The sequence below is a fragment of the Takifugu flavidus genome, chromosome 6 (assembly GCF_003711565.1).
Source record: "Takifugu flavidus isolate HTHZ2018 chromosome 6, ASM371156v2, whole genome shotgun sequence".
Classification (NCBI taxonomy): Eukaryota; Metazoa; Chordata; class Actinopteri; order Tetraodontiformes; family Tetraodontidae; genus Takifugu; species Takifugu flavidus.
In genome coordinates, this window is record NC_079525.1 from 7,219,902 (window position 1) to 7,246,495 (window position 26,594).

General features: G+C 44.2%; 2 protein-coding genes across 17 annotated transcripts in view; one reads left to right on the plus strand and one right to left on the minus strand.

Annotated features, from left to right (window-relative positions):
- Positions 1 to 3,748: 3,748 nt before the first annotated feature.
- Positions 3,749 to 5,196, plus strand: ier2b (immediate early response 2b). Its single transcript, XM_057035210.1, has one exon. It carries the CDS (start codon positions 3,934 to 3,936, stop codon positions 4,459 to 4,461), a length of 528 nt encoding a protein of 175 aa, XP_056891190.1. The 5' UTR covers positions 3,749 to 3,933; the 3' UTR covers positions 4,462 to 5,196.
- A 5,569-nt stretch (positions 5,197 to 10,765) lies between these two features.
- cacna1ab (calcium channel, voltage-dependent, P/Q type, alpha 1A subunit, b) overlaps positions 10,766 to 26,594 on the minus strand; it is an 85,136-nt gene continuing 69,307 nt past the window's right edge. For 5 of the 16 annotated variants that reach the window (XM_057035174.1, XM_057035171.1, XM_057035170.1 and 2 more), the window contains 9 exons: positions 26,422 to 26,525; positions 25,060 to 25,181; positions 24,842 to 24,977; positions 22,923 to 23,036; positions 21,508 to 21,525; positions 21,054 to 21,089; positions 18,779 to 18,980; positions 18,179 to 18,432; positions 10,766 to 17,686 (listed from right to left, as the gene is read on the minus strand). In XM_057035174.1, the coding sequence (XP_056891154.1) occupies positions 16,961 to 17,686; positions 18,179 to 18,432; positions 18,779 to 18,980; positions 21,054 to 21,089; positions 21,508 to 21,525; positions 22,923 to 23,036; positions 24,842 to 24,977; positions 25,060 to 25,181; positions 26,422 to 26,525 (1,712 nt within the window). In that variant the 3' untranslated portion in view covers positions 10,766 to 16,960. The remainder of the gene's footprint in view (positions 17,687 to 18,178; positions 18,433 to 18,778; positions 18,981 to 21,053; positions 21,090 to 21,507; positions 21,526 to 22,922; positions 23,037 to 24,841; positions 24,978 to 25,059; positions 25,182 to 26,421; positions 26,526 to 26,594) is intronic. The other 11 variants (XM_057035178.1, XM_057035172.1, XM_057035177.1 and 8 more) reach the window with 11 other exon arrangements.

A 26,594-nucleotide genomic window follows, 5' to 3' on the forward strand; every position in this document is an offset into this window, starting at 1 on the left:
CAGTCCCAGATGATGAAAACTTGGCTCACGCATAAAGCCCCCACCCCCCGAAATAAATATGGCTTCAATAAACGAGCCGGATGCGTGTTGGCAGAAGTGGAGTTAAGGTGCAGTTTACATCTGTATAAGATTAGTTGCCATGGTGACAGCTGCGCAATCATGGACAACCTTTACGGTAAATTGCAGGAATCTGCGGTACAGAGGGTTTTGCTCTGAAGTCTGCTTACAGAATGAGTAAATATTTACATTTGGGGGAATGCAGGAGTTCATATGGCATAATCTGACCTACATTATCTTCCATTTAAACTTTTAGGACAGTTCGGTTTTGAGCCAGTTACGTACAGCTGAGGTTGTCAGACCTTACCTCCTCAGTTATTAATTCAGTAAATTCAGTAATTAATAATAATTAATAATTAATTCTATTAAATAATAAATTATAATTTTAAAAATAATGCTATACACACACACCAACACACACATACATACATACATACATACATACATACATACATACATACATACATACATACATACATACATATCAGATAAAGTGTGATATTTCTGATATGATATTGAATCACAATAATTACCATTTGAATTTTTGATTGCTGCTGGGTAAAGAAACTTGCACGCTCAGCAAATTCTATTTGTACATTTTCCTTCCTGCTCCTCCCATTCATTCTTTCTCTGTTCCTGTGGGGGTTTCTCTCAACCTTACCCACCCGTCCATTGCAATTCCTTCCTTCCTTCCTGTCCCTCCCCCGCCCTCTTCACCTTCTTCACTCCTCCTCCCTTCCTGTCCTGAGAAAATTCACAGTCAGTCACAGTACAAACATCCATGTTCACACACTCAACACATTACTCTGCCTGTCTAAAGTCAATAGATCAGTTCTGGGGGAAATTTTTTTTTAAAAAAATGCTTTAACAATGAATGGATGAAAGGGGGATCCGATGTTTATCTTTATCCTTTTGCTGTTTTTTGTTGCCCTCTACTAATTCTCTTCAAGAATTACAATTTGTCTAACATGAAACGAAAATAAATTGAAAACCAGTATCTCTACAAATCAAACTTTAAATATTTGGAGAAAATAACACAATCACACACACAATATGATCATGTGAAAGCTTAATAAAAAACATCTAAAATGGAAAGGTGGTTTTATCTTGGATATCTGCTCTTCTCTGACCGCCTCATTGGGAAAATGTAGTCATTTTTAAAGAGGGTGAAGCAGTAGCACAATGAAAGTTAACCTAGCCAGAGAGACCTTCAGAGGCAAACACAGTCTATAAATAGAAATCGTCATCCATTGCATCATCATGCCTTCAGTGCTCCAGAAAGGGTTGACCTTTTTTTAAATTTAGGCAAATTCAGATCCCCATTTGGTGCACTGAAAAGAAAAAACACAATGGAAAATCCTGAGTACCGGTAAGCCCTCAATCTGCTGGTAGAGGTTTTACATCATGGACGTAATTCGCAGGAATTCTTGCAGGGACAGGCGACCAGAACCAATTCACAGCAGTTTACCTTCAACTGATATCGCCTTACATCATTAGTTTATTAGAAATTATTACGAATATAGGTTTATGTTATTACACACACCACATACAATATGAAAAAAAATCTAAATCTTTTAATCAATCTTGACACTGTTTATTGTTTACTTTGTCAACAGTTGCCACAATTTATCAATGTGAAAGGTCATATTTTAGCAAGTAGGTCATTCTGCAGCCCGACTAAACAGTGTTACTGCAGAGGGAAATAATGCAAATTGCAGGTCCCACCCTTCTCTCTCTCTCTCTCTCTCTCTCTCTCTCTCTCTCCTCTCTCTCTCTCTCTCTCTCTCTCTCTCTCTCTCTCTCTCCCTCTCTCACACCCACACACACACACACACACACACACACACACCCATTTGGCCCTGGGGCAGATGCAGTGTTAGTACTATCATATAACACATAACACATAACACTGAGTCACCATAGAGACAAACTCAGCACAGACCTGAGATGGCTGCATGTTGCTTCAGAGTTGTTTGACTTGAAAACATGCACATTAAAACTTGAAACAAACTCAAAAGCTCCATTTGGACAATAATGTGTAATGATTTTAGAGTAGGGCCTACATACAGCAGTCTGTGACTGAGTTAGCCGGGTAGCTTAACTCCCATTAAAATACATTCTGCATTCTTCACAGTGTTTCTGAAGCCATGTTCATGTTGTGGGGAGCAATGGGAGAGGTTTCCATGGTTACAGCTCGCATGTTTTGACAGCATCACACAGCTCAGAGGAGGGACAGCCGGTCTTCCTGATAACAAGTGTAATTTGCCCTCTGTCAGTTATCCAGTGACAGAAGAGTCACTCTGGTAAGAAAAACACTTTATGGTACAAAGCAAGAGACTTTTTTTTGTCTAAAATTTGTTGTAATTTTATACTGAAGCAAACAATAAGCTTGCCTGAGATTAACATAAAAACAAGTAGAAATAAATCAGTATTAAAACATGGTGTAGCTGACAAAAATGGCTGTACTATAACTGGGAGTTTATTATAACTAACCTCACCAAAGGGCTTGTTGTAATGGCCCTACAAAAGAGCCACAATGTCTGTGTTTAGAACTCTAAAATAATTATTATACACAGTTTGGATACAGAGTGGAACTATCTTGGCTTTTATTGGAACAAGTGTTAAAAAATGAGTTAATGTAGGATTGAAAAGATCCTCTAATAAATTATAAGACAGTTGAAAAACGTCCCATAACTAAAAACAAACTGGATTTGTTGTTCTGCATCTAAACTACTGGATATACTGATAACAGTTAAGTGAAGACGGGTACATAGCATTGCAGCTGATTACACATATCGATTTCTTAACTTTAAATATAACTTTCAAAGAAAAATAAATTGTCTGCACACATATGGAGCGTTTTCCAACAGTTAGTGAAGGTATCACCTGGGTAACTGGACGTACAGTCGTCTGCATTTCAACATCCGCATCAGTCGGTAATTTACATTGCTGACGCTTCCATATATGGTGCACGAGTGACGTAACAGCTGCGTGAACTCAGCAGGCGGGGAGGGGCCTGCGGATGCGCGTTCGCGTCATGGCTTTTCCACACTGCGCGTCCCCACGGGAATTTACTACCGGATAGACCATATATGGAGGCACAGCCTGTGACGTTGTCCAGTGAAATAGGAGACTCTTGCTTCTCCTACGTAAATTCTTTGAAGCGTTTTTTTTTCTGACCAGAATGTAAACACGGTGTGATGTGAGCTTACTTTCTTTGTAAATGGACCATTTTAACTTCCTCAGACAGAGCAACTTCCCGTTCTCGTTGTGGAGATCCTTCCTGGAAGACTAACCCACTTTCCTTATAATAAAAACAATATTTCCCACTTGATATTGATGCGAAACCTAACTTTCAGCTTTGAAACCATATGAAATATTTAAATTCCGTCTACAGGTTTCTCTTAATAAATTGTTTTCTAACTTATTCAGGTAGCAGGTATAGCTTACGTCACATCAAAACCCAAATATTAATTATTATCAATAACATTTATGTTGAGTTCAATAAGTCGCTAAATGCAGAAATATTAAGAAAGAGTTAATACAGAAAAAAAAAGAACAGATGGTGTTTTATCTGTGTGTTTGTGTACGTGCGTGCGTGCGTGTGTGTGTGTGTGTGCGCGGTGTGTGTGTGTGGAGGGGGAGGGGTGCAGCAGGTGTGGGCGGCGCCTGCTTGTCGCTAACTGAGGAATGAAGTCCACATTACGTCAAAGAGGAAATAAAACGCCGCCCCGCTCGTCGCACGCTCTCATTTCTGAGTGCAGCTGCCGATTCGACCACAGCCAGAAGTCCAGCCCAGGACAGAACAGTCCGGAGTTCGTCTACTTGTGGAGCCTTCACTCACTGTGCCAAAACGCATTATTACGCACGAAGAAAATGAGCGCCACAACAGCGATGGACATCAACGCCGAAGCCAGACGAATCCTGGCAGTGTCGATCAGCAAGTTGTACGCCTCAAGGACCCAGCGAGGAGGGCTGAGGCTTCATCGGAGCCTTCTCCTGTCTATGGTTATGCGAAGTGCCCGGGATATCTATCACTCTTCCCGAGAAAACGAGGGGACCAGCGGCGCGCACCAAGCGCCAGAGGAGCCCATGGACACCGGCTCCAACGCAGCGGAACAAACCGAGCCTGCGCCCCATGTCGAGCCCCAGTCGGAGCCCTGTGCCACCGAGCCAATTAACGACAAGCTGGACGATGAAGTCAATGAGGACAAAGAGAATTTGAGTCCATCGAGGCACTCCAGGAAACGCCGGGGTAAGACTTCGGTGGCGCCGGACTTCCTTCCCAGCAAAAGGGCGAGGCTGGAGCCCGGGGAGGAAAGGTATGCGACCCCGGTGGGCAGCTGTCGCGCCGCGGACTCCCTAACTGCCTTGTCTTTAAATCGGGTTATACCTGCCTTCTGAACAGATGGAGGTTAGAAATAGCCTCCAATGGGACGTTGGAGCGGAACCTAACCCGCAAGGGATGTTTGATCCCTGACGCACCGAGCAGGTGACCTACATTGAGGGTCCCGGCACCAGGGTGCGCGCTTACCGGCCGATCATGCGGGCCAGATGAGCCCAGACGGAGACGCAGAGAAGGAGAAGAAACTGTCAGGCGGCAAAGTTTGAGGAAGAGACGGAACGTTTCTTTTTCCCGGTGATTCACCTTCACTCAGAATGAGTTCGAACACAAACCGCTGACTCAAAGCGTGTGTCCGTGAATCAGCACTGAACGATGTGAGTCACGAGAAGCGGCGACCGCATACACACACGCGCGCACACGTATATCTGATGTTCCGGGGAGTTTCCTGCCTTTAAACCGGGATATCAGTCTGAAATGTCTCTGCAAGTGGAAATATTCTCCCCGTTGTAATATTTGCGGTTCTTGTGGGGACCTCACCACTTGATTATTGGTCAGTTGTGGAATGACACACTCACAAACACACACAATGCTGCTGTTGTGGACTTTGACAAATCAGTACTACTGCATTGGGTCTGTCCCATATGTTGACATGGTGCTCTGATAACAGCGACAACAGTGTTTCAAACTGTTTTTATGTTAGAAGGTCATCATTCATTTCTAACCTGTGAAAAAATGTGACCTGCTGCTTTTTAAAATATTGTGTATTTTTTTAAAAATAAACACATTTAATGGTGCTTGGTTGTGATCTCTTTCTTCTCTTCCTATGTTCACTTCCAGTTATTTTGAGCTACAAACATCTAACCTTCTATACTATATTTTAAAATCCGTTGATTTTTATTATATTTCTTCTTAAATACGTTTACTCAACCGTATACTTGTACAATGGTTGAAGTCCATTTTTATCTCTTTTCTTTAACATATTAGAGTTGAACATGTGTCTGCAACACTGCTGTTTCTCTATATTAGGCCACGTTCACGAGGTCAGTTCTTGGGGGAGGTTGGTACAACCCAGCGCCAGTCTGGCGAGCTGCCACTAATCTCATGCTTATGCTAAGACATAGATTCAAACCCACACACATGAGTAGAAACACACACACCAGTTTTCATCTACTTCCTGTGGATTGCGTCGAAACTGTGATTTGTGTCCTTCCGTCTTTGACTCCCAGCTGAGACATCCTGACACTGTTTCAGTAGAAGGTTAAGAAAAGAATTATGTAACATCACAGGGACAAATAAAGACCAGCCGGTAGCATTTAAAGCCCCAGGAGGGTGTCTCCACCACCACCACCACCACCACCACCATCATCATCATCATCATCATCATCATCATCAGTTGCAGGAGCAGCTTCCTGACAGGAAATGATGACGCGATGATGAATCTTATGAGCTGGTCTTGAGGGTTTCACTTTTTCATCTTCACTTCTTTCTTTTTTCTTTTTTTTTAAAATTAAAAACCTACTGATATTTAATCATAACCAAAAGAGATCAAAAGGTTTAATGAAACTGTCCTGTCCAACAGTCGGGAAGTGAGAGTTTGTCACAAAAAAACTATCCTGTCCCATTTATTTGTGTAGTATGATCTTTTAATGTAATGCATTTCCTGCTTCTTTAGCCAAGCGACACACATTCAAAGCAGGAAGTTTTTGAGTCATGTGACACTCACCATGATGTCATCAGAGAAAACAGTCAAAAGTCCCGTCAAACAAGTTTAAAAGTACCCAGAACCTCACAGAAAGCAAAGATTATGTCATGTCAGCCAGTGGGGAAGTCACAGCTATCAATATTAGTGCAATAAATGTTTTTAAATATTGTTGAAAAAGAAACCTAAAACTATGACACCGTGGAGCAAAATGCCTATAAAACCATACAAATTACACTCTTTCAAATTTATTTCTTTATTCTTTTTTTAAAAGGAAGGGAGATGAATGATTATCTCTTATATCTCCAAAGGCAGAAAAAAAAGTGTGACTTTCAAAATTAATCTCTATCGTGTTCGCACATCTATTTGCGTGATCTGCCCCACGTCACTGTCTTCGCATGGGGGGTGGGGGATTCTGGGTCAAAAAGGGAGTTCAGTTTTAATATGGCAGATTAATAATTCTTTAAGCAGAAACGATAATTCATCTTCAGGCCATAATGCTGTTTATTATGTTGACAATCAGAGACTCATTTTCATGACATCGTGTTGAAGGTGTGCCATCATATGAAGGTGGCGGGAGCCTTAGTTTAAACAGAACCAGCCCACACCAAATGAGCCACATCTTCCTCCCGCAGAGGAGAAAACGCGTGTCCAGAGTGGCAGAAATCTCTCAGCGATGGAGTCACCACGGTTACACATCCAGCCATTAGTCATTGTGCGATTAACACACACAAAAAAAAGGTCTGACGTGAATGAACCCATGCCGGGTAAATGCCACAGTGAGCGCAGATCATTAAGCCAATCAGGTGGAGCTTCCCTTCTTCAGATTCCCAACCACATGTTGATGCAAAAATGCTAGCATCTTAGTGGGCTGTGGCTAAAAGGTTTAAAATGTCCAAGTCGAGTGCATTTCTCTATTCGTCTGTGTCACTGTCTCAGCATTGAAAGGGGCAAAAATATCAATCTTTTTTTCAGTTCATTAAAGTCAAAATGCAAATATTGCAAAACACGTTGCCACAAATGCATTAAACAACATAGCAGATTCCATCTTTTCAATATTTCAAGGTGATTGGTTATGTCTGTGTAAATTCTCAGTCATCCAGGTCATTGTATCCAAGGTAGTTTTCTCTGTCAACTGGACTGGGTTTCTTCTCTTGAAGACGTTTCGCCTTCTATCCAGAAGGCTTCTTCAGTTCAGTTGGGTGATTGGTTATGTTAATCCTGATAATAATTCACAGTTCATGTGAGAACTATTACTTAATCAGAAAGATTTTCCATCTCAAAACCCCCCAACAGAGGACAGATGTGTCTAGTGTGGCCTGGACTGTCCCTTTAAGTGCTGAGCAGCGTTCATTGTCCGACGGCAGCAGCCTGACAGCACAGCAGCGCTGCTGTACACAATGTTCTCCACAGCCTCTAATGGACATAACCTGTCCTTGGAGAGTACAGCGGTGCTCGAATCAAAGAGCATAAACAGGTTTAGGAATCAAACTCACCCACCTTTAAGAGTATGAAGCTTTCTTTCTTTGTTTTTTTTTTTGTTTTTTAGCTCACAGTGTTATTATTCATCCCATGAAGAGAAGGACGGATGAGCGACATAACTGCAATCAGCAAAATCAAGTCTGACTGTTGTCTGGTCTGACTGTTGTGCCTTCTGCCACCCAGTTACACTCGGTCCGACCTTCCTGACCCAGTGGGGCGAGTTTCGGTCGCTGGGGTGCTCCTGAAAACACCTCCTCCACCTGGCGCTATATTATTGTGACCCAAAATGTTCTGACACCCTGAATCAAAGCTTACAATAGTCATACTCTCAAATTTAATACATTTAAACAACTCTAAACCCACTGACATTGTAAACTAATGTAATATGTATATATATTCTGCTCTATATTTTCTGAATATGCAGCTGAGTGTGTAGAAATGCGGGCTGAAGGATTCCAGTGCAGCAGGAACGAGTGGCAGCCTGATTAAGATGCAGAGCGCAGAGGCCGACCAGGCGTGGTGACGTCAAACAGCGCACAACTAAAAAAAGACAGGCAGAACAGAAGCATCTGCACACAGACAGCATGCTCGTGTTGACCTGGCCAAGTCAGAACCCCTGAGTGGCCAGTCAGACGGGTTCTAGATGTACTGGCCACGTTTCATTCCCATTCCACACATTTATGTACAAATTTAAACCTGAAAATTCATAAGATTAATGAGGAGCCAATCCGAATCATTCCCTGCTGGCCTCAGGGGGTCTCCGAGTGTGTGTTCCTTAGTAACAGGAAGTCTGTTGCACATGTGGTTAGGGGAGGGAGAAGAATCTTTGTGCTTCTTTGTAAATTAAACGGAAGTCATTATTGTGTGTGCTTGTGTGTGTGATCACTAGAGGATCACAAGCCGACAGGCTGTGACCACATGACCTCACGTCTTATAATGACATTGTGCTAGGTGTTTCCTTACAGTAGAGGATTGTCTAAATGTGAATCAGTGTGTGTGTTTGTGTGTGTGTGTGGAGGGGGGGGGGGCACTGCATAGACAGGAAGTGATACGCAAGCTACAGAAAGTGTAGGTGGAGTCTATTTTAAGGCTGGATACAAGAGAGCAGATCCCTCTCACGCATCTGGCACCGTAGGGGTGTTTGTGCGTGTGTGTGTGTGTGTGTGTGTGTGTGTGTGTGTGTGTGTGTGTGTGTTTGTGCTCATGAAGCAATAGGCAGTCTAAAAAACAGAGGTAATGCTTTTAAATGTAATTTAAAGCCCAAAGATAATTACATTGCATTACAAAAATCATATCAAGACACATGTTTTACTGTGTTTTGGATCCAATTCAGAATATCACCCCGTGTGTGTGTGTTGTCTGTGTGTGTGTGTGTGTGTGTGTAGGGAGGGAGGGAGGTATGAGACAGACAGACAGATATATGGATGTGCAGACCAGTAAGGAGGAAGAGCAGCTGTTCAAAGAGAGGAAGGATGTCAATAAAACGTAAAAGCAGAGAGGGGGAAGTGCAGGATGTGTGTGTGTGACGCAGCCACAGACGTAGACAGGGAGGAGGATGGAGCCAGACTGAGGAGGTGGGTTTTTTTTTTTTTTTGCTGCATTGTGTCTTTAATTTTCTTCTCTTCTGGGAGGATTCAGCTCAACGGTGCTGCACTAACATTTCTTTTGTACTTTGATGGGAAGGACTGAATCTAACAAATCATCTGTCAGCATCTTTTAGAATATTGGCATTAAAACTGGTAGGAATAATGTGTGTTTAGAGCAGATTAATTCTGTCTTTAGGGGTTACATTTGTGATGAAATCAATTTTTAAACTGCAATATTCCAAATTTCCCAAATAATTTCTGCCACATTCCTCTGATGTTACATTATTTGCTCCTCACTATGGTTCACTATTTCCTGCCTTCTCCAAGTAGTCTGACTCCTGATGGGTAACATGATCCCTGTTTTGTTTGTGAGCAGATCTCAGCGCAAAACAGAGGATTAAACTGAGGAAGAATATAGATTATAGAGATAATGTTGGCACGTGCCGAGCACTTTAATGTCTCTTAGCTTGAGTAGAGCCACACAGTAAATCAGGCATGCTGCCAATAAACACAAAGGGGACATTGGTTTTTACTGTTACATTTCAGAATGATTGAACTTAAATATTTTAAAACATTATTATTACTTCAAAAGAAATAACAATGTGATACCTGTGAAACATGTGGAACCTGAGAAACACTGGCTAACGATTACTGACTACTGGGCTGTCTACTGGGATTAGTGTGCTGATTTGAACTGTTCAACACAAAGCAGCAAAGGTGCTGCACACATTCAAAGCTGGTATTCAGGATCATCCTAAATTCTCCTGAGTCAAGTTTTCCCTGTGTGACGCTTAAATGAGTGCTGAAAAGCGGGATATTTTCCATTTGAGCTTCCTCGTTCTTAACCAGTGAAATTCTGCCCCTTTAGGAGAAAATGAACAACTGCATCTAAAAATGACGCATTCTCCACCGGAATGAATGAAGAAAGCACACGGAGGAATGGTTAGAATGCATTCTCTCTGGTTTATTCAGGTTCTTTAGGAAGAGTTCTGTTTGAAATTACAAAATGCACTGGTAGAAACAGCAGAGATAGATAGAGAAAGAAGAGATGGTCAGACACAGAGAGAGAAGGGATTTCATAGCCGGAAACGGGAATAACATGATCAGATTCAGATTCAGGCAGCTCCTTACTCTCAAAGGAATTGTTTTTCATCATCCAGGAAAAGGTTTTTGTGTTCTATCTCCCCGCTTTTAAACATTTCCCCCCCTTTTTTTTGGTAACGTTTAAGTGTAACCTATCCTTGTTCCCCCGTGGTATCCCCCGTGAAATAACTGGCAAGTATAACAAACAAACATTCTTTGATTTCATCACCAAAGTCATTTCCATTTTAAATGAAGATTTACTTTTTATTCGTTTTTTATTAATTTTTTGCTCTTAAAAATAGAAGAAAAAAGGAAACACGTTGCTCTTAAAAACATCTATCTCTATATATATTTTTACATATATACTTTTTTTTTCATTATATTTATTTTTTTAAATTCCTGAAGTTGACTTGTTACCCCACATAATGGCATGCACATTGCACATGCAAATCTGTAATTAAATACTTCTCTTTTATCTTGAACTGCCATGTAAGTTTTTTTGTTTTTTTTAAAAACTCTTTTTCCTCGTCTTAAGTGAATCCTGGATGGTTTTTCTACTGTGGCACTGGTTCTGGTTCTACTGGGTCGAGCAGTGGATGGTTTGCACTGATTGGAGGGATGTTGTAGTGCCCAAAACATTCCATCTCATGCGAGCAAAGACTTGTGATGCCACCAAAAGTCTCTTTAACTGAACATCTTTGTGGACACCAGAGAAGAGATGGAAATGTTGCTCAGCCAGTGTTGACAGAATGTCCAATCTTTGCTCACAAATCCAAAAATCTGATCTCAAACTAGTGCAACCTCTGAGGATTCTCCTGCTTTGTCACATGTGCTGAAATGTTTTGGGGCTGATCTGCCTGCAGCTCCAGAGACGCTGAAGTCGACAGATCTTTGGTCTCTAAAGACGTTGTTGTTGTTGTTGATGATGATGATTGATGATGATGATGATGATGATGGAACAAATGAAGGGAGACGGAAACAGAGAGAGGGACCTTGAGGGTTGCCATGGCTACAACAGGAGACACGATCCATTTACTGTAAATCAACACAGAAACACTGAGCCTGTACTTATGGATCAGGTGCTTGAAACAGTCAAAATCGATGAATGTGGAGGATTTAGTGACATCTAGTGGCGAGAAGCCGATTTAGGGTTTGATTTGGCAAAATGTATCGAAACTTACGGACGCACTTCCTCAAAAATAAAGGCCCATTTCAGCTAATAAGTAGAATAATGACTAGTTTTTAAATGCTCTGACATTGTTATAATTTAAATTCTCCCTTCTATTCCAACTAACCCGGATTACCCAGTGAATTAGCACAAAATGCTGAATGTATTCAATATTTGAAAGTTTTGCAGCACCATTCCAAGGGATCAACCATTAAAAATCTATCATTTTTTTTCTTGTCACATTTTTCAAGCCTAAATCACCAACAGATAAATTTAATATATAGACCAAAACAACGCCTTTTAAATGTGTTCTTCCCAATTAAAATGCTCCAGAATGAGTAATGGGAGGACTATTAATTTTGGGGAATAATCTGACCAAATGTGCACAAATGAGTAAATTTCCTATAGGAGACAAAGGACACGCACACGCTCTATACCAGACGATCACAGACGAACACCCACACAAGCATGAACTCGTTCAACTGACACAACGTTAATGGTGTGACGTTAAACAGCGCTACTTAGTGGTCACAGTTGGGGGTACAAGCGCAATGAGGAGAGTGGAAAAATGATGTGAACAAGAGGAGTTTTTTCCAGAAAGTTTATGGGTCATATACACAATGACAGAGCCATAATGTACAACAGAAGACAACAGGTGAGTGAAAATGACACGAGTAGCTACCAATCGCCTTCCACTGTCAACCAACCAGAGGAAGTGGGTGAGGAAGGAGGCGTGGGTGATGGAGATGATGATGATGATGATGATGATGATGATGGTCAATGTGTGCGCGCTCTGATTGTCTCAGAGGGAGAGGTCATCTTCGTGTCCTGTACAGTGTAAGGCACTCAGGGTTACCTACTGTAGCTGATGGCGTCAGGACACGCACACACAACACATGCACACACAACACATGCACACACACACACACACACACACACACACACACACACACACACACAAACACACATAAATGTACAAACATGCAAGTTCACTCAGACACACAAGCTGCAGAAATAATTAATCAAATAATCATTATATTCAGCCTCCCACTTTATTTTCTTAAAGTTTTCTGTAATATTTAAACTTTAATTTAATTTTAAATGACTACAAATACTGATGTTTCATTTTCACCTTTTAAACTATTTCATAAGACATTACAATAAATTCTTAGAGAGTTGATTAATTGATTAATTACAAAAGGTATGATGGATGACTCGAAACACACACTCACACTAACACACACACAGTCTCTGTTGCAGCGATAGCCCCACCCCCCTCAAATGTGACCAATTGGTGGCGTGATGGTGAGGAAATGGTCCAGTGCCTTTGTGAAATTGTGTGTTGGCATCACTGTGACTTCGACTGCTCCCCCTCGCTTTCCTAAATTCTACCCCAAGCAACTGCCCCATGATGCCATTATCACGTTTCCTACTACCTTTTCACCCTCCCACCCCTCCCACGTCCCACCTACACGCACACACACACATGCACACATTGAGTGCTGTACAAAAGGAGGGAGGACCACGGTGTGGCTTCAGCTACATAAGCACAACTTTTGGCAGCACTACTATACATTAGAACCCACTGTCTTTTTTATTTTTACTTTTTACAGAGAGAGCCCTTATTCATGTTTTTGTCGACACGTTGCCTCACGTCTGACCCACTGGTACAATTTCACAGTAGACTGAATGGATGGGTTGGTGCATTTGCTTCATCCATTGTCCCCTTATGAAGAAAATGGTTTGGACGAAGCAGATATGGAGCAATGCGATGACTGAAGAAACCACCCTAAACTCCAGCAAAACAAAAATAACCGAAGAAAGAAAGGCTCAAACATTCACCTTATCCCCAAAAGATGGGATTTGTTCACACGCAACATGCTTCTCCACAAGAGCAGCGTTGTGTGTCGGCCATTTTGGATCTGCTGTTACAATTCTGGACTAGCGCTGTTGTAATGTTGTGGAGCTAAAATGGCTGAAGATGTTCTGTCAGCAGGCTGCTGATGGCGTGGTATATATAATGGACAGATTAGTGGAAGGAGAGGGGCGGAGTCAACACGTCTACCGCCATTCCAGGTGCAACCATACAACATCTCGATCTGGAACTGACCATCACCGAGCCAACTCCTTCCCTTGAGATGGTCCCATCTAGCTACTCAACAAGGACCTGAGAAGTGAAGCAAACCGCAATGCAACATCTGTAAACTTCTCACTGCCTGAAACTGGACCCTTGACCTGTCCCCTCCCAGCAGGAAGTGAAGCCAAGAGCGATAGCTTGACCAGCATGACTCGAAAAGCTCTGATTCAGCAAAAACTTTCTCTTGTCAAAATGTTCTCGTCTCAACTCCCCCATCGTCTCATTTCTATGCAAGCGTGGGACCTGGCGGGACTTGACTTTCTAAGGCGCAGCATGGTTGAGCTCAACTACAAAAGGTAAGAGGGCGGCCCAATGGGAGCGACTGAGGGTGAAGAATGTGACACAGAAGGCACTGAGGCTCTGCAGAGGGTATGCGGGAAGCATCCCTGCACGCCATCTCCCCTCTTATTGGGAGATGAGAGGTTTGCAGGTGGGTGCCCCCCGACTCCTTTCAAAAAAAATCAAGCCACTCCCCTCGTGGTCCCAATGCTACGCTTAACTACTTCATCCAGAGACAGCCCACTTTGAGAGACAGGTGAGAAGGTTCTGGAGGAGGGGGTGACAACAGTGCTGTGTGTGGTTAAAAAAAAAAAGATTATAGGGTGTGAAGTCAAGAGAGCACTCGCGGGTACAATCTTCTCATTTTCTCAGGTCAACATGTTCCTTCGTCATTAACCTGTTACAGTCCCAGAAAGTCGCAGTTTTGTCCACTGAAATAATATGCTGAGGACATCAATGAGGTCTGCATAGAGTCACAACAGGTGGACCAGACTCACGTCCGGCTCCTGGGGCTTCACTTTTGATGGAGTAGTCATGAGCCTGAACAATGGTTAAAAGAATCACCTGAAACTCTAGTTTTGCCATTATCTATGAATTCTAATCTACTACTGAATTATGTCTATATTTTATGTTGTTTATCCACTATATTTATCTATCTTTACTGAAATACAGTGAATGACTATTCAATAACTGTTGTCCCTCATAAAGAAAGGATGAAAATTAATATTTATAAGATTTTCTGTCCTGTTATGTCTGCACGTTGCTCTCCTCTGGATGGAGACACAGACAGGTTGGTAGATACTGAGATGGGTGTTGGCAGGGGGAAGTTTCAGCCTTGCTACAACCTCACTGGCGATTCGGGTGACTGTCAGACCTGAGAGGGAAAGTCAGCATTGGCACAAATAGAAATAGGGGCCAACAACGTGCCAGAGACGACGCCTTCAAGGCTACATCAAAGTGTTCCAACTCAGAATGAAGGTCTGTGATACCTCACAAAGATACGGGAGAATTTTGTCCAGGGTCTAGAAACCTGGATGGGGTCACGTGGCCGTGCTATCCTGGAGATTGGGGAGGGCAGGAAGAACGTGTGCTGCCCCCTGGTGGCAACGCAAGGGAGCACCACCTTAAACTGGCATTAATACTGTATTTCTACTGTCATCACTTGTGATCAAAATCAGAACAGATGAAGGGAAAGTAAGTTTTTGGCTGCAGGTGAAAGAATGCAAGCACGGTAAAACATTAAAAACATGGAGATCTTAAGAATCTGACCCATCACTGACTCTAAACTCAAATTCTAGGCCTTTAGGTTGCTGAGAGTAACGATCCTAAGGATAAAAGCCACGAACTGAAGCTCCGCTACCACTCTGAAGAGTGTATCTCTTGGGTTGCGTTACAACACGCAATGTTGCTAAGTGTCTGTTCCAAAGCCTTCAGTGCCCAAAGGATTTTACAGAAAGGCCATCAGGAACCCCGTAAACTTCACTGAAACAGTGGGGGGGGGGGGGGGGGGCGCAAACATAATAGATGTCAACAACATGGACAGAGCATACTTAAACTCTAAATAACATGACAACAAATCTACGGAAACAGTTCTATCAATCAATCCACCAATTATCATCATCATTGTCATTTTGCATTGACATAAATATAATTTGTTTTTTATAAGACTATCATAGTTGACAATAATAAATCAGCAGTGCTAGAAGCTCCCTTCTTTCCACCTGTTCTCCCTCTTGTTTCTCAGGAAATTCTAGTGCATTATCTGCAATGTTTCCTGTTTGTAGAGTTAGCCAAAGACAAAGAAAACTCTTGAAACTGTTTTCGGTAAAAACTAAAGAATGTCTTGTATGTGAGAGAGAAATAGTCTGAAAGAAGAGAACTTCTATTGTAAACCTAAATGCAAAGTTTCCTATAAAGCCCCCATGTCCCACCCACACCAGTTAGCCTTTCTCTCTAGTATGCATTTAATCAATCATGCAGATTTCCATCAAATTTTGGACTCAGAAAAGATCAAAGGAGGCTGAGCGAGTGCAACAGAAGAACCAAGCTCCAATGTCCGAAGAACAAGAAGGAGAAGTAATCGACGAAGAAATACTGAAGAAATTAGTCTTTTCCCCATCCCTCCTTTTCTCTACTCCGCCCCATTCAGCGGTGTGATGTCATTTCCTGTCAGGTCATCCTGACTCACTACTGGTTGGATAACAGAGGAGAAGGAGGCTTGTCAAAGTGTCCAACTTCCTTCTCCAGTTACCTGAGGATACTTCCCCCTCCCCATTGTCCCCAGTCCACATTCTACTGAAACCACAGCCAGACAGGAAGTGATGTCACACCAATTCCATCAGCATTAGGTGAGTCTTTAACAGTAAACAGAGATGATAAATCTCATCAAATATCAGCCAGCACCGTGATTGGCTGGTTTTTGCAGTAAAGGCGGAGCTTCCTGGTTCTGTCCCTTGGAAAGGGAAAAAAAAAGTCAGAGTGATTGTTCTCCCTTTTTTAAAATCTTGTCATTGTCATTTTGTTCTTCATTGTTCAAGTTTGATTTTCCTGGAGGCATAGCTTGGCTTGGAGTCCTGGCTTTTTGTAAATTAATTTTTCTGAAAACGTAGAGTCAAAATAGTGGACTCTGGCTTTTACATTAGCACACTGGCTGGTAACCAGCCAGTCAACACAACAGTCTGGGACAATACTTTTAGGCCTCATAAATACAAGAATCCACAGGGTTTTGGCATGCTCCTCCCTTGTTCCGTAGTTCTCACACCTTTCACTTGTCTGGCTTTGTTGGCCAGGCATACAATTCTGATATTCTGAGACCTCCAAGAGAGGCAGAGGTAACTGCAAGGCTTTCGTTGTCTTTGCAGTGTCTCTTTCAGTGCTCCCGTGTCACGCATTCAGAGTCTCTCATTACATTATTAATGACTATATTTAGCACATTCACACTTTACCCCTCTGCCCACAGCTCTCGCATAGAGTCTACAGGCTGAGAAAAGACTTGGAGGTTGTTCAGTAGTAAACATCTTTTTTACCATCTCTGCTTTACTAAAAGTCTCCATCTCCAAAAGCAGGACACTGGTAGTTGCTATTCATCTCCTCTATTACCCTTATCCCTTGTCCACAATGGCTGCTAGCACCAGTCATCCTCATCCGTCTCGCTATAAGGTTCATGCAGGCCTTTGCGAGGGCCTCTGGCATGGGTTGAGCGGTGGTGAGGGTGGGGCGGTGCTCCTGGAGGTCCCCGGCGATGAGGAGAAGGTGACGATGAGCGGTAGCCATTGGGCACCCTGCGGGGATGTGGGTGAGGAGGCAGAGGGGGCCCGTGGCGGGCAGTCCTTGGTGAACGTGGGTGTGGATGTGGGTTCCCATGTGGATGCGGGTTACCATGAGAGAGGCTTTGCTCATAGGCAGGAGGCTCATGATGCCGCTCATACTCATAGTCACGCTCATAGAAGGGTCCATCCCCCTCCAGGCTATCCCCAGGCGGAGGGCCGCTCCAACGGGCTCGATGAGGGGACCTTGGTGAACCGTGGAGAGGCGAACGCGGGGATTGGTGCCGCGGAGAGCGCGGGGAACCGTGCCGGGATGAGGACCCCCCATGATGCGGAGAAACTTGACGTGATGGGGGGCGGTGGTGGTAGCCCCTGTCGTGGTCTGGTGGGGAGAAGTGTCTGGGGGAGGGCGAGCGGAGTCGACCCGGCCCCGGGGGACCGTAGCTGGGCTTTCGGACAGCAGGGGAGTAAGTGACATGTGGACGCGGGACGGCAGGGGTCTGGGGTAGCTGGCGACGGCCTCTCCGTGGAGTGCTGGTCCCCGAAGTGGAGGGGACCGGGCTGCCGCTCACTGAACTACTGCCCTACAGCAAAATGTAAACAAGGAAAATCAAAATGCACCACAACAACAAGACCAACAGAGACCAGAGCAGAATGGTGATAGAGAGATAGGGCGAGAGATAGCAAGATATAGAGACAGACAGACAGACAGACAGACAGATAGACAGATAGACAGATAGATAGATAGATAGATAGATAGATAGATAGATAGATAGATAGATAGATAGATAGTCATTCAAAAACAGTGATGAGGCAAAATATTGACACAAAGAAGCCACGTGTCACATTGAAGAAAAATGGAAATGGAGAAAAACAGTGATAAAGAAAAAAAAAGAATAACACAAAAAGAGAGGTTGAACTCCATAAGTAGGTATACGACCTGTTGCAAACTCTTAACTGGGTTAACACTTCTCACGGTTGATAAAGGCAAAAATGAGATGTTATCTTAACATATGTTCATTTGCCCCACTTTCAGGTTCCCCTGAGACGCAATGTGCTCTGGGTTTAGAACCCACCTGCCGGTGTCCACGTCCATCGGGTCCCTCGCTGGGGGAGCGGGACCAGTGGCGGTCATGGGAATGCCTGTGGCTGTAGTCATGACGATCTGGACCGTAACGTTCCTTGTCCATGGAGCTGTGGTGGTGGTGGTGATGATGGTGGTGGCGACGGTCCTTGGTCCGGCCACGGTCCCGTTCGCGATCCTTCGGTGGAGCGTCACCTGACTGTGTGGTGGTGCTGAGGTCTGTGCCCAGGCCTATCGAGGAGACGTCTCAGATAACATTTGCAAATAAGGTTGCTTCAATTAATGTGATAGAATAAAGTAAAACTATTACAGAAAAAGATACATTTGAAAAACAGAATAAAATTCATGTAATACGTTAAAACCCCCATTTATCCCCATTCAGTCTCTTCAAACACAAGTGGAGTTAATGAGATTAGAGATGATTAGATGACTTTCACTGAAACATTCTCGTTTTTTCTAACTGCAGCATGACGTTTGCACTTGGAGTGATGAAAGAAGGGACTTCCAAACCATTGGAAGAAGTAAAAACAAGCAGAAGAGTAACTGCTTCTATTTGTCTTTGTCAGGAACCTCTTAAAACCTCGTGACTCACCTGTGTCTGCGTCGGTGTATCTGGTCAGTGAGCGCTGAGAGGCCCGGTGGCTCCTGTCCCGGTGTCTTCGTCCTCCTCCGTGTCTACCCTCCTCAGACACCACCCTCTCCAAAGAGTAGTCGTCCAACCTGACTCCACGGCCTGAGCGCCCGTGGACCAGGCTGGAGGTGGAGCGACGCATCGGACTGGTGTCCGTTATGGTCTGAGGAGAAGGAAGGACACATCCCAGGGAGGAAAAATGGCACGGAAGAGAGGGAGGCAGGACATAAACAATTTAATAAGTCAGACATCCTCCGTCGTTTTAACAAATATCCCACATCAATGCATATATGAAGGCATTCACGTATGTCCAGTATTTGCATCTCCTGATTGACAATATTCCACTTGGGTCAAACAGTAGTACCATGTGACTCCAAGTATGTGGTGGTTGGAGACAATATGCAAATGTTTCAAATTTGTTCCTGATGATATTAACATTTTGTGTCAAGTACTATTTGACCCATTTTATGGCTGTCATATAACTTAACCCCTCAGTCCCTGTAATCATGAACTGTATCCAAGCAGATGGAAGACCATGCTCTCCTCTCCAAAAACATGGACAAACACGGACGGCAACTAACGCATAGACATTTGAGGAAGAGAGAGAGAGAGAGAGAGAGAGAGAGTGAGAGATAGAGAGCTGAGCTAGACAGAGCACAAGCATGAGGGGGGGACTGAAACCATGCCTCACATGCTCAAGGCCAAGGAACCCAGCAGGCTTTTCAAAATGGCAGCCATATTTAATTTAAGTCAATAATTCAACTCGTTGAAGTTTGGTTTCTCATCACGACATCATCACCCTGGAATTGTTTGCATCACCTACGCAACAGTTGTTCACCGCAGTCTGACAGAGATACACAGTGTATTTTATTTTATTTTTTTACATTTGTAGCCATTCCTTATTCTGCTCTTCATGGGAAAAAAAGACAAATTCAGGGAATTTTTAATGTCCATATTGATCCTTCTGACTTCATGCAGGTATTGCAGGTTTATGACAGAAATCAAATATGGTAGCCAAAACATTACCATTGGGTAACAGAACCGGCTCCACATGTCCTACAAGAACCAGACAGGGAAATTCTTCAGGATAGATTTGAGTGTCTAAAAATATTCATTGTTAACCTGATTGTGGCTTCAATTAAGACATAAAAGCAGAACGAAATGGTCGAGGTTTAAATCTGCATAATGTGTTCAGGAAGCAGTCTTGTCAGATTTCCCTACCCGGTTCTATTCACCAGGACAACACCCTGCAGATCCCTGACGTCCCACATCACTGTCGCAGCAGCCTAATAACAGAGCACTGGTCCAGTCAGCTGTCAGCCCCAGAAGGGTCGTTCAATTCGATGTAAGGCTCAAATGGACTCGATACTCATGCGCACTGTTGGAAATCACATCTAGCCTCTTACTTTCGCTGACAGATGTGAGCAGAAATCTCTCTACCTGCATCAAAATCCTTCTCCGCCTGATCTCTAGACTGGCGAGTATTCATAAGATATTCTCTGTGAGCTTCATTTCCTGTCTGTAGGTGGAGTGTGTGCAGACCAGGGCACCTTTGCACCACCAATTCATGCATGCAAAAGTCACAAACAGTAGTTTTGGGGTGCTTCTCCGGCCCCACGGACTGCCCCCATCCATCCTTTCCTCCATCCTTCCTCCCTAGCACTGCAGCTGTCCACAGAATCAGCTCTGCCGCCTCATGCATAACTGACCACATGCTGTACGCAACCGCACAACAGGCCGGTCCATGCTTTTACGCCTGATGATACACCGGTCCAAAAGTGATGCAACAGACTGAAACACACAGGTAACAAACATACGCATACACGCACGTCCAACAAGCAGAACTCCAGGGAAACTCATCACAGCGAATAAACAATGGAGAGCGGTGGGACCCCAACACAAGCAGACAAGACAGAGAGACAGAGAGAGAGAGAGAGGAAATAAAGAAAGAAATGACTGGCTCAAAGAAAAGGCAATAAAGGAGGAAGAAATAAACTAGGGTCATGGTCATAGGGCTCGACCAAAGCATCAGGTTCAAATGCATCAATATGCCTGAATTCTGTCTTAAGTTATAGAAAACTATAACTTAACGATGAATAAAAAAAATCATAGAAGAAAATGCCCAAAGTCATATCATTACTCTTTAAGCTGGTGTGAAATGAAAGAATCAAAAGTTTGAGAGAGAGACTGTTGGAGAGAGAGAGAGACAGACGGACAGAAAGACAGAGGTACATACACTGAGGTTACTTCCGCGTGGCCTGTGTCTTCTCCGCTGCAGAGCAGGCAAACATAGAGATGATACGTAGAGCAGGGCAGTTGTGTAGCACATACACACACATGCACGCACACGGGCACACACACATACACGCACACACACGCGCACGTACGCACACAGAGGGCTGACACAGCAGCAGAGCCACCAAGATCAAAGGATAACGTAATCTCAAAATACGGAGAGGCAAAAATGGTAGCATTTGCAGCAAGATAGATGTGTGTGTGTGTGTGTGTGTGTGTGTGTGTGTGTGTGTGTGTGTGTGTGTGTGTGTGTGTGTGTGAAACAGAGGTAGAGAGGGAAATTTCGAGAGGGTGCACTGGGAGGTCAGATAGGACACACACACACACACACACACACACACACACACACACACACACACACACACACACACACACACACACACACACACACTTACCGAAACAGCATGAGCTCTCTGTAAGGCAGAGCAGTGTTAGAAAGCAGTGAGTAAGTGTATGGACAGATATACAGGTCTCACACAGACACACACACACACACGCACTAACACACCCACATGCGCACACACACACACACAAACACACGCACACACACACACACACACACACACACACACACACACAAACGTTACAGTGGTCTACTTTTACATTAAACTTTGACAGAGTCAACCGAATGAAGGAGCACTTGAGTTAATGATCCTGTGTACCACACAAGTGGAGTTAGGCTGCAAGTGGTAAGAACCCATTTTTGGGGGGGAATGGCACGTTAAATGAAATAAAAATTGTGATAAGGTATGAGGAGGGCATTTTACAGGATATCATTATGATAAAAGAAAACAACACCTGGAAGATTTCAGTAAACACTACACAACTCCACTTCCACTGTTACCGGCTGGGACTTGGTTCTGAATAAAAACTGCTTATCTCTATAATACATATTAATTATTAATTTATTATTGTTCATTTCAGTATTAATGGGATGTCTGCATGCAGCTAACTTAAAACTTTGTATTTGGTTCACAACCACATGTATTACACTCTGTCATTAGTTAATTAAACCCTATTTGTAGTACTTATTAAGACAATTTCAACGTCACCAATGACACCAGGGGCCTAATAACTGAAGCGAACATGCTTTTGCCCATCCTCACTGTGACCCTGATGAGTCTTCCTAAAATCTGGGATGCAATCATAAGCAACAACTGCTTCAATCATGGATGTTCTAAGAAGTGACCTCACCTAAATGAACATGTTTATGTACATGTTTTTAAGGCTCAGAGAGAGTTTTGTGTGACACAGTTCACACAGCACAGACACACCAAGGATTCAATGAAAATGGGGTTGGGAACAGGAGGTGGTTCCTAACACACAGCTGATTTAGGTGTATATTTCTATCCATATTTACAACACTCATCCAGCCATCTGACGTTTTCTGCTCATTGCACTCGTGCACAATGGAGCAATTGTTTGTGGGCTTGGAATGAGGGAGGAGATGGACTGATGATGGCAGGAAGAGAGGAAGTGAAGACAAACAGGGAGCATAGTGAAAAAGAGGTGAATTTACAAAAGTCCCACCGAAGTTTGCATCGTGCCAAAACAGCTTTGCAGGAAGTGAACCATGTTTCCTGCTCGGAGAACCAGAGACATATAGGCTGGCATGCAACTTTGACATCTCCCCAATATTGACTTTGAGGGATTTATTTCACTGGCTACATAAGTGAACAACATTATTCCCTCTTTTCGTGGTTCTCATTGCTGTTTTGGATGCAGGGAGAGACTTTTTAAAACCACTTCACCTGTCCTCACTTCTGAATGGGGTAGTGATGCAGTGCAATGATGGGATGAAGGTGCTCACTTGGTTGTCTGCAGAGAGGCGGGGCATGGAGAGGGTCCGCCCATGCCCATCCACTGGGTGATAGGGCTCAGTGTCGGAGTACCCGTCCCGCCCCATCTCCCTCATCTCTACCGTCTGTAAAACAAAACGAGAAGGGACGTGACCACTGTCTGCTGAGTGACCGAGCATGGCATCTGCTAACTGAGGTTAAGGAGGGGTGGTGTTACGGTATGTGGGTTTTCAACAGAACCTGATCGCAGGCCAGGACACGGTGGTAAAAGAGTCAAAAGGTTTTATTCACGGGGAGGAGCAACACAAAGAACAGTCCTCCCCGGACTGCAGAGCAATCGAGAACAGTAGCAGTCCTCCAGGACTGCCGAGCACCAGGAAACAGAAGCAGTCCTCCAGGACCGCCGAGGGAACACTGGAACTGATGCAGCCCCCCAGGACTGCAGAGCACTCGGGAACAGAAACAGCCCTCCAGAACTGCAGAGCACCAGGGAACAGAAGCAGTCCTCCAGAACTGCCGGCGTCTGCCCTCCACAGGTCCACAGGTGAGTCCTCCACCAGAAGCAGTCCCCCTGGACTGCAGAGAACTCGGGAGTCCGGCGCGGCACGCTCGCCAGTCCAGCAAATGGCATGAAGACCTCGGATGTGCCCAAGGGACGCAGAAGACAGAAGTAGTCCTCCTGGACTGCAGGAAACTCAAACCAGAGGCAAAACCCACCACACTCTGGCTACGGAAACCAAACACACGACAAGGGACCACCAACACCAACACACGACGAAGGAATCCGAACAAACACCCTCAAACTGATAGGCAGGCACAACCTGCTTAAGTAGGCGGCAAGATGTAAATTGCCTACAGGAGCGCCTGCCTGCAATGGCAGCTGCCGCCAATTGTGCTCCACACCACCCCCTGCAGGACAAAGCCAGACACAACCCTAAACCCCAACAGAGTGGAAGTGGGGTGAAATGGGAAACTTGTGTATTCAGTTATGCAAATTGTTCTAATGTTCGCCGTGTAAAAAAGTGCTTTACAACTTTTACAGCCAAGGGTAGCTGGTAATCTCACAACTAGTAAATGTAATCTCAAGTAACAAAAGGTGCTATTATGATGCGTTTCCAGCTTTCAGTTTGTTGTGAAGCAAAAAGGGAGAAAGACGTCAGACACTGCAGGATGAATGACAGGAGACGAGGTTGTGGTGCTGGAAACAAACCAAAAAGCAAGGCTGACCTACTCTGACGTCCCTGTAATGTATGTAACATAGACATTTTAAGCCTGAGATAGGACCAGGTCCTTCTCATGAAGGAAGCACCTCACTCATGAGTGGCTGCAGGAGACGGTCAGGCTGAAACCAATCAACTACCCCATATCAAAGACACAAAACTGCCACATGAAACGCAAAGGATGCATGACGTGATGTGTCAACGTGACACATGTGGAAGGGGCTGGTGTGTGTTCTGGGCTCCTGTTTGGGGTTGTTGGTGTTTGGAGGATGATGAACCAGGATTCAGGACAATAGTGATGAGGCTGAGGAGAGATGACACTGACACAGATGAGGGAAGCTGCAGTGGGGAGGTGGACGTCACACAACATGTTCACCAGCTCCGGCCAACAGAGAGCACCCCCGGAGAACAGCCACACGTGACCTTTGAGCAAGATGAGGTCAAAGACTGACGGGAGCATCCAGAGATGCCAGCGATTCAGATCTCATAAACGTAAACTTAAAAGGCAAATGTCAGAAATTTCGGATTCAAAGCATGACCTATAATTCTGATGAACAGAGCTCTGTTTTAGCATCTGTAAATGTTATTATCAGCATCTTCATGGCTACGGCAGCACAAATGCTGAATGATGCTGACTCACCAGCGTTTGACTGACAACGTAACCGCCGGTGGGGGCGGAAGCATGGCTGTGCATGGGCGCGTGTTCCTACCTGTGGGTTGTGACAGTTGTCATGGAGATCATCGGTGTAGGGTCTGTCTGGGCTCCAGTTGCCCGTCTTCTGGAACATTTCCTGGGCTTTGGCCGTTACCCACGACTGGCTCTCAGACATTCCACCCTCAGGAGGTCTGGCCCCCGCACACAGTTCACAGATCAGTTGTGCAAAATGAAAACTTTATGCTTTGCTGTCACCTAAGCTCAACCACTCACATGTTGTTGAGGTTGTCTGGCTGGGTGTTAGGGAGGCCGTTCAGGCCTTGACCTGCCTGGCCTTCAGTGCCCCCTCCCTCAGGGGGCGGCTCCATGCGCTGAAACATTAATGGCGTTCGGTTCTGTGTGAGATACATGACATGGCCTGCAGGCTGGTATCAGGCACACTCAGGGGCGGTCACAAGACACAAACACAGGATGCACTCGCAGCATGCTCCCACACAGGGGCGCCATCAGCAAGCACATGGCGGCCGGTCTCCAAGGTAAAACTCCTTGATAGACTAAGAATCTGAGATCTGAACATACTGAACAGCTGTTCAGCAGCAGACTTGCGTCAGTAGTCATTTATGACAACTAAAAATGCAGATCTCAAATTTAGCACAATGACTATTTTTACATCGCCTCAGAACTGAGCACCATCTTTAGGAAACACAAATTCAAAAATAAGTATTTTTCACCATCGATATGTCACAATATTTGGCTCAATCTGACACACAGACATTATGAACTGGGTGGGTGACCTCAGCAAAACTCTAGAGAGCTTAAAGGAAACCAGTATTATGTCGGAAGGCTCGTGTGACTTCTGTTATGACCCCTATATTTGGGTCAAAACGTCACAACTGTCATGTATGGTAAAGGTCTTATTGTCCCTTTAACTTGTATTTCTATTTGGGTAGGAACCTAGGAGGTCCTGGAGTGACCCGTGAAGGGGGCAGTATTGTGTGGCCAGACTATTTTTACACATTTTCAGTGATGTTTTCTGAGAAACTTAATGACTAAATCCTCACAGCAGATGAGTTATGGTGAAAACACTCTTTGTCATGTTGATGAAGCTTCACTTAAATACAGATTAATGAGTGAACTAACAAAATGAAACCTCAGGGTTAATCCTGGAGGGATAAATGGACCAGAAGGAAACATGGAAGACAAAAGGTCACACAGTCTAAGTGAAACATAGATAAGAAGATCATGTGATCGCTGTTTTAATCAGGATGAACTCCATGCATGGAGCCTGGCATATGAAGTTGAAGGGCGGGAAATATTTGAATGCCATAAACAAACAGTCCATGAGTCGAGAGATGTTTCCTCACATGCACAATGTGGGGTGTAAATACAGCGACAGGGGAGCGAGTGCATCTCAGAGGAATTCACCAACAGAAGGGAAAGAGGGAACAGACAGGGAACGGAATATATAAGGCCATGTGGTATCATCACTGTCATCATTCGGAAGGTTAACAACATGACATCCAACTTTAAACCAACCTGAGATCATTGTCACCATAGTCAAGGTCAATGAAAAGGGCAGTTTGAAAGAAGGAGGTGCAGGAAGAGGGTTAAACTTAACATCAGGGGAACTTCTACCTGTTCTTCCCGCATGGCCTGCAGCTTTTTCGACTTGCTCTGCCGGTAGTATTCCATGATCATCATGGCGGCGTAGATTTTGCCGACTGTCAAGTCTGTGGCTGCTGAGAAAATGACAAGTTACCCTGCAAGATTAGACCCGAGTGGTATGGGACCCTGAGCCGTGGGGGAAG

Coding starts and splice junctions, on each gene's coding strand:
- ier2b (XM_057035210.1), top strand. CDS start 3,934: ATGAGCGCCACAACAGCGATGGACATCAACGCCGAAGCCAGACGAATC.